Genomic DNA, 14588 nt, shown 5'->3' with positions numbered 1-14588 from the left:
GACCTCAAATGGGATACTCCAAAGACGCCGCACCATCTAGACTTTACTACACTTTACAAAGAAACTCACTCCATAACTCCATCCAACATTAGTAATCTTCGCTGCAACCAACAGAACAGACCAACAACTCGTCAAAATCAGACCCTAAATTATAACACCATCTCACCAAACAAAGACTGCTACCGTTACTCCTTGTAGCAGAGAACTATACCAATCTGGAACTCACTCCCGCCACAAGTTAAATGACGCCAATAAGTCCCTCCATAAACTTTGAGTAGGAGCATGCATGCATGAGGGTCTGCAAGTTTATAGCCCAGTGGTGGCGATTTGTGCAGTAATGACAAGACAAGACACGGCAAGAAAATTTATTCTCAGCAAGATTAAGCCTGACGAAAATACAGACCGTGAGTAAACTGCAGAGCTTCTGTCAACGGTGGAGCTTGCACAGTCTCGCGGTGAACGGGAATCAAAGTTGAGGCTCGAAAACATATGAGGGTCGATTACATATGACCCTACAAGGAAGCGTTTCCGTATGGCGCCACCACTTTTTCATTCGATATGAAATAATATGTATCTAATTTACCTCAATGAGATATACCTGTTTGTAAAAATGAGTGAAAACATGATGGCGCCATACGGAAAGTTATCCCCCTACGATACTATATACTCGTGGAGGAAAATTACCATCCCCCTCCCCCACCATCAGTTAATCCCATGCCATGGATGGGGAAATATGGATTACCTTTTATCATAAGGACATAACTACATCAATGAACATGCCAATTCAGAAAAGCAACAGTACACTGACTTACACTGCTTTTGGGGGGAAATTTATACCAAACTGACTACTCTATCACACAATTACAAACCTCCATAGTCCATAACACTTCCTTCTCTGTGTCCAAGGGGCTGCGTTGATATTTGCTTCCACTTCGGCTACTCGTTGCCGTCAAACTCAGGTGATTCGCCAACTGCCGAACGACGGACAGCACCACTTCCCGGCCAACATTTTCGGGGAAACTCTGCAAGACACTGCGGTTATTTGAGTCCCCCTCAATGTCTGGTTGCATGGACGCCCACCAAGAGTACATGGTTGATGGAATCACAGCTTAAATGGGCAGAATGTTTACCAAAATTGCAACAAAACTTGTAGTTTACACGGCCACCCGCCCGGCCTCGCACATCAACATTACTATTTTTGCTTGTTGATTTTTGTCGTTTTTTTTCAGGTGACCTTGAATGGCGCCCTCTGTTGGCAATATCGCAGCGCCACACAATCGTGTGTGCGAACTCCTTTTTTTGTATGATTGAAAATCCTCTCGAGGATAGCATTTTTAATATAGATCCCGCTTCATCACTGTTAATCGGTTACCGTTGTCAACATGAATCTATTTGAATGTTTCACAGGTTTTTGATTTACTTATTTGTGTGTTATTATCCAGCTCGTGCTTTGAATATGAACATGCAGTTTCACGACCCCACAGGATATCGACAAGATAAGAAAATCTATTCGCAAACGGCATCCTCTTTTGCCAGACCTTTTTTCTTTAGTCTATTGTGAGCGGTAGGAATGTTCTGATTTTTTGCGGCATGTGTCTCAAAAATACCGACAAAACCAATCAATTAATATGAACAGTTGTTTATAGGATATCAGTGCGACACGAAGGATTATGTTAGGCGCATCCAATAACAATACAACAAAATCAACACAGGGAATTATATCGAACTAAAACTATGAAAGTTCAAGTTCATGAAATGTTTATACCAAACAATATTATACTTTTATTCAGGTAGTCATAGGCCCTATACAACAATTACTAGTGCTTCTTTCTCTCACGTAACTCCCTCAGCTACAGAACCGGCCCATCAGAGTGGATAGTAAATATTGAACTTAACTACGCTGTTTACAATGGCCCGATAATCTCCAGGGGCTCATTGACTGTATCAAAAGAAACAATAAACAAAATGGCAATTTTTGAACCTTCCAAACAGTGAAATCATTTAATATGAAAGATAAAACCTTTTATAAACATTTTGGCCCTATATAGTACAAAAGGAAACTTAGCTTGAATGAATTAAACCAAAGTGTATAAAATGATCATTTTGGTGAAGCAAACTTAAGTGGTTGAGATTTGTGCAACTACATTATCGGATCTTTGCAGAACACGGACACGTACACACCGGCGGAGTATAGTGGATAGTAGCTACATACGGGTAGGCTATTTGAAGGTAAGCATGATGAGTAACAACCATCGTCCAAACCATAACTATGTAGTTTTAACCAAATAGAAATAAATATGTTGAGGAATAAGGCCTAGCCTAAACCAGGACCCATGCCTAAACCATGCCAATGGGAAGGTGTACTCTATACCAGTGTCTCGTAAGTTCAATGCGCTGAACTTAGGTGAGCAGTAAAATACCTTTATAAATTTCTCTCTGGCAGGAGAGTTGGCACTCTGATTAAATTATTTTAACAGCTATGATCGTTTTCGTCAAACGAAACTGCAAACAACGCATTAGGGCAGGGGGAGGGGACAGGGGGGACACCCTCTGGTTACGCCAATGATGCAAGACATGGGCAAAACTCAGATTCTGTATACTGTTTTGATGATGCGCCGCCGAATTATGCCAGATTCATTCAGGCCTACCGCTGAGCAGAACGCACAGTGAAATCATGTTAGCCGAGATTGTAACCTAAAACACGGATTACACTCACGTTAGTTATTTGCCGGATGAAGCTCCACTATTTGGAACAAATAACAGGGGAAACTTTAAAATTGTAGTTTTTTTTTTGGTAATGATCGTAAAAGGCAAGTTTGCCTACGTGCAGAACCTATACTAAGCCACCCCTTTGTTAATGTAGATAATGTTTGTGAGTGACGACGAAGGCTGTCTTAAACCAATGCATTACACAACAACGCAAAACAAAGATAATGGGAAGTGGATCCTCGAAGGTTTTGACCAAAATCAACAATCAACAAGGTGGACCTACCAAGGAGGAGCCAGCCGCAACCGGCCCTTGTAAGGTAAAGGCATTTCAAAATAACGTATGAAGTACCAACATTTCTAGGCAGACCGGGGGGGAAGCGACCACAGTGTGATCAGAACGGCATTGTTACCCAGGGGCAACCGAAAAAAAACTAGTGTGAAAAGGAAATTCTCTCAAATGTTCCATTGACCTTTTCAGTGAAACACATAAGATGTTTATGATTCTCTGAAGTAATACGCAGCCTGTCGATAATACAACTTCGTTATTGAGAGAAAACATCAAGCAATGTCGGTATTTCTATAACACACTCATTGGTGATGTGTACAAATCTAACATTTTCTGCTTCACTTTTTTTTCTGCAGGATCAGTTATTGGGAGGCAAAACGATTCACCGGAGAGGTAATATACACACGATCTGTTTACTTCTTGTAACTCTTTGTAATCCTTAAATTTTACCCATACTAAACTAACATATTTTCTTAGCTCCTCATGATATTAGACAAATCTCATACTTCTATATTTTTGTTTTCCAACTGCAGGTCCATTACCACCACGCATATCTGTGACTGTTCCTCCAGACGTAGCCTTACTTGATGTAGTTCCGACCACGCCCATAGAGAAACCCCACCCTATCTGGTTACATCTTCGTACCCCCTCCAGTTCCAGTGCTTGTGTTTCAGGGAGAATGTGTGTACACTAATTGCTTTCTAACCGTTAGAGGAGAACGGTTGGTATTTGAATGTGCACGTGGGAACCCAGACAAAGCTCTTTGTAAGTGGTAGATTACTTACTCTTTTACCTATAGCTACAAAACTGTTTTCAAAGTTGTGATTGTAATCACGAGAAAGTCTGCACAAAATCCCCGTTAGGATATAGACCTAGACTTGATTCAAGTCCCGTTCTCGTGCGGAGGTCCCTAAGCATACCCGCCGCCCTCAAAATGTAGCTAATGCGGGTCAATCCCGTGTGCAGAACGGGGAGGGGAATTCACATCACAAAACAATAGTTTTCTGAGATTGGCACGGGATTGGGACTTGATCCAAGTCTAGAATAGACCCGGATTCCGGGTTCCCTGGTAGGGGCCTGACCCATTTACGGATCAAGCTGACACCAAAAGTGATTACAAATGGGATGTTAACACGGATTTTGAGTGTCAGTTTGACAATGTCGGGTGGGTCATACTGACCCAGAAATTGTGAGGTCCAGAGGGACCCGAATTCGGCTTAGGTAAGACCCGGAAGTTTTGAGAGTTTAATGTTTTTTTTTTTTTTTTTTTAAAGATGTATTTGACATGTACCAGTATGCAAGTAAGTGTGCCGACGCAGGAACCACCGTTGCATTGGTTCATCGGCACTCTGGTCAATGTATCGCTGCATCGGCATCGGATGGAATCGCAGAACTCACGGTAAGATGATGGAAGAAGGTTCAAAATACTGACCATCATCACACCATCACCACCATCACCATCACCATCACCACCATCACCATCACCGTCATCACCATCACCCAAGAAAGCCATCAGGGCCCAATTTCATAGAGCTAATTTTGATAACAACAAGTAGATAAACATAACAATATTATGCTCACCAGAATCAGGCTACAAGCTTAACAATCATTTCACCTGTACAATATGTGATTGGTATCCATTTCAGCTAAGCAGAACATTCTTAAGAAATTTTGTTTTCTGCTTAAGCAGCTCTATCATAATGAAATTGGGCCCAGCTTAAAGACTGGCTCAAAGCAACAGCACTACATGACACCAACCTTCTCTCTAAATGCAAAAGAGTGAAAAAGCACTCTTTGAAGAGCCATAATGAGGGACAACTCTTTTTCGAGTGGTCTTCCACTCTTTTAGATTGAAGTTTGCATCTTTCTGAGTGACTTTTCACTCTGTCCTGGAGTGAAACCCCTTTAAAAGAGTGAAATAACCACCATTTTTTTTAAAGAGCCATATGAGGGACAACTCAAAATGTAAAGAGTGGTGTTTTTCACTCTTTTACATTATTTTTAGAGAGTTGACCGTCAAAAATGACCCATTTGTGACGTATTGCCGATCAAGATACATGTAGTTCACTCTAAACTCACTGCTATAAGTTAAGCCTTGCTTATGTGGGATTTGTCTTTGATCTTTTTCGAGATCTATGCATGCCTTTAAAGATTTGTCATGGCTGCATGCTTCTTAGTCTACCTTATGTTTATCACACAAACCCTCTATCATCATTGTACATAGAGGATCAAGCATTATAGTACACCCCTTTTTTTCACGGCAGAATTTCCCTTGCTGGATGTCTCAAGACAATGAGGAAATCGCCGCCAATCCGCGATTCTTCGTAAGAATCAAAGTAAATCAGGATGCAGAGCATACATTATTCCAGTGTCACAGCGGACCAGGTAGGTACACAAAACGTCAAGTAATTTTGTTCACTTCTTTCATCATTGAAAGTTCATTTTTATTGAATATTGAATGTTGTGGTCAATGGGGATCGAGGGGGCAAACATAAGCCCATACCACTCGTCCAACTTAAGCCATCAAAGAAAAGTGCGGGCATTTCAAAGTTTATAGACAATACAGTCCAACAGAAACTATGTCCTTTCAATAAAAATACATCTTTATTATTGAACAAATAAAATTTGACTGAAAACCCATCTATGATTTAAAAATTTAAACCTGTCAATGTCTTCTCTTTATACCATTATCCTCTTTTTAGCAAAATACCTCGCAAGAGACGCCGATTCCAACAAAGCATATCTGTCGCCATGGTTACGGTATCCATCCTTCTTACAACTGAAAATAGTGACGTAAGGGAAGAAAGTTTCACGCAACCTATAGCTGTAATCCGTGTGCTTCAAAATCATGAATAGCAGCCGTGCTGTTTGACCTTTTGCACACGCCACACGCACTGATGCCTGCAACGCTCGGCCATTTTGAAAGTTCTGTGTAGTCAGAGCTTCGTATCCCGGTCAGCCTGATCCGAAAATGGTTCAGGCCCCCCCCCCCCCCTTGCGACCCGGAAAGCTTTTAGAAGGAACACTTCTTACCAACAAACGGGGCCATCAACTACCAAAATGGCGTAAATAATATTCATTGTGGTGATGACGTCATGTAAACTGGAGGTATATGGATGTCGAGTTGCACTATGGTTAGGCCTATAACGCTTCCCTTATTCACCAACATTGCCTTGCTCTGCAAACTCAACCAGCATCTTTACAGATACTTGTCTCTCTAAAACGGACCACGCGTGCTTTAGTTTTGTACGTTTTATTTTAAATTGTGAGGATCCTTGAGTTTCTAGCTACAGATAAGTATGGATTGCATTGTGATTTTTAATTTTTGCATTGAATTGTAGAGAATTTCCCTGAAAACTTTAAGTTGTTATTTTTTCCTAGTATTGTTTGTATTAACAGTTCACGTTACAGCTTTGCCAGTAAAAATCATTTTACAAAAACCAGCAACAGCTTTTTTCCCGAAAATGGTATTTTAATTTAATGAACCAAACACTTCATCTGTATATCGTATCTAACTATATTATACGAAACACTGGCCTTAAGTCTAACATTTGATCTACCGTGTCATCTTTTAATAATACTGTCATACTTTTATAATGAGATTCATCGAGCCATAAAGTTAATAATAAATTGTGTTAGGTGAACTCATATTCATCTGCTCGTGGTGAGATAACCAAAGGTTTCATAAAATAAAATGTGTTCAAAGAATGTTTATAAAATGCTGCTATATATACTCACTTTTATAGTACCTCCTTTGTTTTCTTTAATGAATAACATCAGACCCAGTTAGGGTTCCGTGTTACTCTGAAAAGGCATCCGAATCTAAGTTTTCTTTTTTTTTTCTTTTTTCTTTTTTCAAATCGACCCACGAAATCGTGAAGGTTAGGTTTCATGATCCGCAATAGTAATCAAGCTTTTTAGAACAGATTATAAAAAGGATCTGATTACCCAAACTATCGATTATTTGTTTTTGTTTTATAACAATTTTTGCTATACAAGCACTCCCCACATGAACTACTATTTCTGATTGTTTCATAGTCTTACTATGGTACAATAGGCATATAAACTGGATATTTTGACTGCCCATCAAACTTTTTGTTCTACCTCTCATTTGCCCTCATATTTCATCGCCCTCAAGTATAAGTCTGGTGCCTGTTGCTGCAGCAGCAGGTTAGTCACGAAACAAAGTCACCCTAAGGCTTTGGTAGAAAAAAAAAAATCAGAGAAGTTTTGGTTTCTGCGCGCGTAAAATGGTTCCATCTACATTAATTGATACAGTTTGATAGTTGTCCCATCCACCACAACCAGTCTCCCGTCGCGTGTAAACGCCACATCTCTAGGTGTCTGCAGGCCCCTGGCCACGCATCCCAAGTGCCTCCCGTCAGCTCCAAACTCGTGAACGGTTCCTTTGTTAAAGACATCTGCCTTGTAGAAGGGAATGAAGATGGAATCATCGGGACCAAAGCAGGGTCCCCACGGGGCAACAAGGTTGGACGGATCGACGCTTTTAGACTCGATAGAGACGAGAGTCTCACCAGTTGAAATGTCCAGGACATCCACACGTTTAGATGCCGCACTTGAAACAAGAATCTTGCCCTTGTTGTCAACAGCAAGACTCAATGGGGCATGTGCTACTTTTATCTGCCTGACAACCAAGCCATTAATCAAGACGTATATGACTTTCTTTGCCAAATCACCGACGAAGACAGTGTTATTTTCATCAACCGTTAAAGCCCATGGGTTGGTGGCTGGCGTCATGATGGAGTTCAGATAGCTACCTTTATTATCGTATACGTTAATGTTGTTGGTCTTGCCGAGTATCAGACATCTACCGTCGGAGTAAAAAGCTACATCCCTGTCACCACGCTCGGGATTCCCGGCAGACTTGCCGGACATCGTAAGGACATGTTTGCCCTCCCCGTTGAAGATACACGTGCGGTTGTTCCTTTGCTCAGCGATCGCAATATCACCACTTGGACTGATAGCCACACCTCTTGCGCAGTTGAACTGACCAACCTCTGGTCCGAATTTGCCGAACTGGAGCTGCAGCTGCCATTCTTCTTCCTCCACTACGTCACCGAGGTGAATGTTGTACGCAGGCGTCTTCTCCGCGATGAATTTTAAGAAGCTTAACTCGTCCGTCACCTGTGCGCTTGGAAGCGGGTTTCTGTCCATGAGCCTCAAGGCAAGCTTTATCTTTTGACGAAGTTCGCTCACAGTCTCATCATCTTTGGTATCTATATCTTCCATATCCTCTGGAGCAACATCAATCTTCTGAAGTACATCCTTGAATGATGCCGTTTGCATCGTCATGAAATGCCGTCTCATCTTACAGACGTATTGTATGACCTCGAGAAGCCCTTGTTGTTTTCCACGGACCTCAGCGACGATGGACTCTGTTGTTGAATTCACCCCGTCCCTGGCCCGGGCAGCCGCTGCAGAAATGTCCTCCTCTCTCATACTGATGACGCCAATGGTTTGCTCGTACCTTATTCGCTGAGATACCAACTTTTTGTACAGGCACTTTATATCCAATCTGGGCTCAGTATTGGAGACGCCTTCTAGTTTTTGAACGGCGATCTTGGATGGTGAACACGGTGCCTCGGTAGCTTCTTGGGCAACCTCTACCATCTGTGGGTTCATAGAAGACATAGCTTCCACCATGCTTCGTGCAAGAAGGTTAGCTTTGAGGTCGCCTACACCACCAGATGGAATGTCCGTGGTTCCCATGCACATGGGACACTTTATTTTCTGTTGACATAACAACAAAACAACATAAATGATGGCAACATGACAACAGACAGAAGTTTTGAAAAACACCAAGTGGATATACTTGGCCCTATTGAAGTGATCAACGTTCAGTAGGCCTACTTGAATGGGAGTGAGTTCGTTGTGGCCTGAATCAAGGATTTGTACTGCAGGGAAGGGGTAACAAAAAAGAATCAGCAAACAAATTGATATGGGTATGTGAACATTTAGTTGCCTTCTAGAGCGCGATCACTTACACAACAAAATTGGAGACATGATCAGCAGGGTATGAGTCCGCTATCTAATCAAGTCAAACAGAGCCTGCCTCTGAACGTGATATGACCCTGACCCAACCGAATTGCAATATTATTGTGCATAGACTCGAGGTCACCAATAATCACTTGTTCAGCAATCGGGACCTTTTGTTTAAAAAACATCTTATTTCCAGGTTTGTTGGACTGTTTAACATAGTTTGTCTTCCATTTGAGAGACTTCAAATCAAAGTATAGTTGTTTGTCACCGACAGCCACATTTCTACTAGTTTAAAGAAACCCTGCTTCCAAATGAATCTCACTGATTAATATTTTCAACAAATATAGATAGCGCTAAGGCTATTCAAAAGTAGTATACACAAACAAACTGAATCATGTAGGCCTACGTGTATGTTTGGTTCTTGTTGTCCCTATATTAGAAGGCAATGTATACCTTTGGTTTTTGGAACCATTCGGTTGTATACAACAAAAAATAATCTGTGAAAATTTCATTTCAAAAGGTGGTCAAGTTTTTGAGATATCGCTGAAACTCGGGAGCGAGTGTCCACGCAGGAAGATTAGCCCCTATAGGAATACACAATATGAGAAGCGTTACGCGGTAACGCCTCTTATATAAATTTGTGGGGGCTAAAAAGTGATATCTTTTGCCATAACTGTTGTACATGTACTTCGAAGTGAAATGTTTCTCAAAATGCATTATACTTTACATAGCTGTTGCACTTCTTCGATCTCATTTTGGGACATGAGGGGTGGGCAAGAGTTGGGTGGGGAAGGGGGGGGGGTCACTGAACCCACCCTCTCTGATAACAATCTTCAGTGTGGCGGGGAGTGTTTTCAGATAATAGTTTTTACCTTGTCTTCAGTGTCCACCAAGCTATCGATGCACAGTTTGCAGAATGTATGAGAGCAGTCCAGAATCTTAGGATCTCGAAGAGATTCCAAACACACTCCACACTCCAACTCCCGGGCTAGAGGTTCGAAACTAGAAGCTGCCATTGTGAGCCGTTCGCGATGTGGTAGGGTTAAAGACGAAGTTGCTGTTTAAGGGCAGTTACTGTCGAACTTTATGAGGCCTAAACGGAAAAGGTATGGTCACACAGACTTTGAACTACAGGGTCACACGGTTGTTTATCAGAGTGCAGAAACTGGATTTATGTTTACCGAATGACTGAAGTAGGATTAAAAGTCAGTTGTTTCACTATTCACAAATTGGACTGCATATGGAAATGAATCATCCCGAGACTTCCAAACGGCAGACTTCACAAAACAAATCAAGTTTCCCCGTTACTTTCCTTTTTTTTAAGTTGGGAGAGATTCGTTTGAGGGTAATATTTAGTACTTTGGGTGCACCATAGGAAAAGGGAGGGGTCGTCACAAAAGGGGAGACATTGCGAGCATTAATTCAACACATTGCTCACAACTATACATTAAGTTAAGGAAGCCATGCAAGTTTTCTCAGTTCGTACATTAAAGTTCAAATAAAAAACCCAAACTGAAACAAATTTTTAAATATCGTTTAAAAAAAGTTTAATGTTTTACAAAACTGTGGGGTTTCTTATCAAAGAGAAACGAAATTGTAATGATAATAACATGATATAAATGGGTCTTTAAGGTCACACCAATGTGAAGTATGGTAATAACTACTTGGTCCTTAACAACGGTGGCAGTGGTTTTCAGAATACAAGTATTGACAAATTTGAAGTAGGCCCACGGGTCCATAAAGCCATTTAGAGTAGCGTAGATTAATGCTGACTTGTGCCAAATTGTGTTAGTTTGAGTTTAACTTCAATTGGATTCAAGAATACATCTTGAAATACTGGTCAAAACCTCCTTCACTACTCTTGTCACGCCACTTTGGGCATCTAAAAATTCCAGGTCAGATTTGACCTGGATTGCAAGTCCGAGGGGCCCTAACCCATCTGACCGGCAGAATGGTTTAAAATGTGACTTGAACTCGTATTATGCGTCATTTTGACCCTTTTGTGTGTCCTTTTGACACTGATTCCGGGTCACACTGACCCAGAAACGAATCATGCCCCACGAGACATGAATCCGGGTAAATACATTTACAGATTTTAAGTACATTTCCAAACTATTGGAGGCCCAATTGTTTTCACATACACTTATAACTGAAACAGGTATATTTATTATCATGTCCAATCCAATGAATATAGTTACTGTTATCAGATTTGTTTTGTATACATGCACATGTACACCCCTATACATACATGTGTACATTTACTTGTTTAGTCAAAGGGGTTGTGGAAGACTTCAGTCACCTAAACCACTTGATTATCAATAGACATGATTTACCTAACCTTCGAACATCTCAATAAAAAGCAGGTCATACAGAAAAGCAAATAAAGTTATGGGCATGGTTAGGTAAATGGTATGATGTGAATGGAAAAATACATGGTTACATAAATGAAGGACACATTAAGTGTTGTGATGAACTTTCTGTGTCTGTGGCATCATTGGTTATAATATAACGTGTACAGCAAAATCTCAAAAAGAAAACAAGTACAAGTCGCATGTACAAATGTTTGGTTGAAGTAGCACTTTTGAAAAAGACCATATATGCACACTGAACAAAAGTTAGACTTGATAAATAATTTCAAAATAATCCAAATAAGATAATCACAACAAACAAATTATCAACATTTACATGCACAAATCGAACACAGTCAAGAACTCACATGATAAATAAAATATTTTGAAATATTATATACAACAGTATTTTCTTTGTACAGATAATGTATTTACATGTCTTAGTTAAGTACTCCAAACACATGATAAACTATATTATGTCGTAAAAAAAATGTTTGATTAGTACTTTTCTTGACACAAACCTAACCCTTTTTTACAATATAAATTTGATGCCATGATCATCATGTTTTAAAAGTTCTATGAAAAAGGAAAAAAGGTACAAAAACACTCTCCTAAATCACCAAATATTTCTGATTTAGAGTTATAAAAATTGTACCAAATATGTTTATAAAAAATGTACATTTCAGATGTTTGATCAAAAATTTACAGTAGAAGGAAATAATTGCAAGGCAACGTCTTGGAATGAAGTTATCTTCTTTCTGCAAAATAATAAAACCCTGTCGGCAGAAGAAAATATTGCTTTGACGGCTCATTTGTCTAAACTTTTTAGCTTGTTTTATTCCTATAGTCAGCTTTGAATGGATTCAGCGCCTTGAGTACCTTGTTTGGTTGATACGTGCGCTATATAAGACTTCGATATTATTGGTATTATTATTATACAGGAATGAATTCCACAAGGCAATGTAGTGACTTCTCGAGGATGTTCCTCCATAGTAAAGCCCATTTCATACTTCCTGCGAATGCGTAGCCAGTTTGACATCACACGGCTGGGTTAGCAGCAAAGGGTTGGCAGGAATTTAACACAGTTCAACTGTTGCCAACCACTCTTTGTAAATTTGTGACGTAAAAAGTATGAACCGGGCTTTACGAACATTATCACAGAGTACAATGTATATATTAGTCCCCTGCAGTAGATGTAGTCGAGGTAGAAGTCAATAAATGAACTAGGAATCTCATTCTACTAAACTAGGGTCAGACTATTTTGACCTCTACCTTCAATATGGTTACACTGATTTGTATGCGATTGAAAAAACAAAACAAAAAACAAGATGGCGACACCATGATCAATGTATAATTGATGCATGCTAATGAAATGGGATCAATTAATTTATAGAGAAATCACAACAGGAATACATGTGCATGTAATAATGCACATACCAATAAATGGTTTGTCCAAAATGGACATTTACAATTTAATCAGCAGTGAAAAAACTCACATACCAATGAATGGTTTGTCCAAAATGGACACTTACAATTTAATCAGCAGTGAAATTTGAAACTTTAAAATTGATACCAGTGTATCAATACTCAAGGTGGTTCAATTTGGATGGAATTTGTCAACCTCACAGTGTAAATAACAGAGGTCAAGGCAAGAACTGAATTTCAGAAGAGTAAGTGCACTTTTGGTGTCAAGTTTACTTTTTTGACTAATCACCCCAAAAGATAATATCCAGTTAGTTGTTGAACTTTGAGACCCACGCCACTGCAACTAGAGTATGTATCTAGTTGCATAGGGAGGGAGGAACACAATAAATGGATGACAATGCACATTCTTTTCAGCCTTTTCAGTAGTCAGGATAACAAAAAACAACCTGTGTGGATGCTTGTATAAAAGCTAGCACCACACTGTATTTGGTTGATCCTACAAATACATGCTAAAGCAACCCTACTTTTTCATGAAAATAAGCATGTATTTATTAGGCACTTTTACACCAAGTAGAAAATGCGTTTAAGCTGTTACCCATGTAAGGGCAGGCATCGAATTAACCCATGGCACCCACAGCATTGCCTTGGTGCCCTGTGCTTTTGCTGTGGTGGCCTTTGGAAGGTTTCAATTCAAATTTACCTTTTCCTCATATAAGTGCCCCTTACCGCGGAAAAATGCCGTTCCCCTTCAAGAGCAAAGTTCAAGGCCTGTAAGGGTACCTCTTATCACCCAGACTTAAAGGGTCGTTGTAACTTTTGTAGGACAAAAAACACAATGTCCACAGATTTACACTAAACTTACACAGTTTGAAGATAATGATAGTAGAAAGCTCCCCTGAAAATATTCTGTGCTGAGGTGCTGTAGTTTTTGGGAAATGAGTAAAACAATGTCATGAAAATAATTTTCGTCTCCTGAGACGAAAATTATTTTAATCATTTACAAACTTACTTTCATGACATTGTTTTACTCATTTCTCAAAAACTTCAGCACCTCAGTAAGTAATATTTGAAGGGAAGCTTTTCACTATCATTATCTTCAAACCCTGTAAGTTTAATGTAAATCTATGGACATTTTGAAAAGGTACCCAAATCCTTTAAGGCCCGGTCACACAGGCCTCGATAATGGTAATGAGAACGAAAATGTTATCAATACACGCCCTCGATTTGTTGAATAAGCATGGGCGTAATCTGTGCAGAGCAATTCAACCAAAAGAATGCCTTCTCTCTGCGTTGTTATCGTTCTCGTTATCGCTGCAGTGGGACCGGGCCATTAAGCATTCCTGAATCCATCTTGGCTTCTAAGGAGATGTTGCACTGACACCAAATGGGATCCCAGCCATCAATTTCACCAAACTCTTCCTGACTTAGAATTAATCTTAGGACTTAGGACGAGTTAAATTCCGTATCCAAAGTCGTAAGGAAGCAATGAACCCATCCTAAGTTAGGATGAGTTACTCGTCCTCACTCGAGATAGGAATAATCCAAGCATTTTGTGAAATCAGCCGCTGGTTGTTGATCAATCGCAGTGACAATCTCTCCTCTCACAGGTACCCATTGACTCTTGGGTTATGACCAGTGCCCAATTTCATAGAGCTGCTAAGCACAACAACTTGCTTAGCATGACATTTTTTCCTTGATAAAAACAGGATTACTAACCAAATTTCCACTTGATTTTGGTATAAGCAAACTACACCTGAATACCATAGACAAGAATGATGCAACAAATGGAAATTTGGTTGATAATCCTGTTTTTATCAAGG

The 14588-nt window shown here is 40.0% G+C and overlaps 2 protein-coding genes and 1 pseudogene across 4 annotated transcripts in view; 1 reads left to right on the top strand and 2 right to left on the bottom strand.

Annotated features, from left to right (window-relative positions):
- Positions 1 to 1183, bottom strand: part of LOC117290488 (ral GTPase-activating protein subunit beta-like) — a 32172-nt gene extending 30989 nt beyond the window's left edge. For all 3 annotated transcript variants that reach the window (XM_033771909.1, XM_033771924.1, XM_033771916.1), the window contains exon 1: positions 870 to 1183. In XM_033771909.1, the coding sequence (XP_033627800.1) occupies positions 870 to 1091 (222 nt within the window). In that variant the 5' untranslated portion in view covers positions 1092 to 1183. The remainder of the gene's footprint in view (positions 1 to 869) is intronic.
- A 1750-nt stretch (positions 1184 to 2933) lies between these two features.
- On the top strand, positions 2934 to 5792 carry LOC117289366 (annotated as a pseudogene).
- Positions 5793 to 7255: 1463 nt separating this feature from the next.
- LOC117289285 (tripartite motif-containing protein 2-like) lies at positions 7256 to 10011 on the bottom strand. Its single transcript, XM_033770382.1, has 2 exons — positions 9868 to 10011; positions 7256 to 8746 (listed from the first exon to the last, which is right to left on the bottom strand). The coding sequence occupies exons 1-2, from the start codon at positions 10009 to 10011 to the stop codon at positions 7256 to 7258; spliced, it is 1635 nt and encodes a 544-aa protein (XP_033626273.1).
- Between the last annotated feature and the right edge of the window lie 4577 nt (positions 10012 to 14588).

Source organism: Asterias rubens, chromosome 1, assembly GCF_902459465.1.
Source record: "Asterias rubens chromosome 1, eAstRub1.3, whole genome shotgun sequence".
NCBI lineage: Eukaryota > Metazoa > Echinodermata > Asteroidea > Forcipulatida > Asteriidae > Asterias > Asterias rubens.
This window is presented reverse-complemented; position numbering and strand designations above follow the sequence as displayed.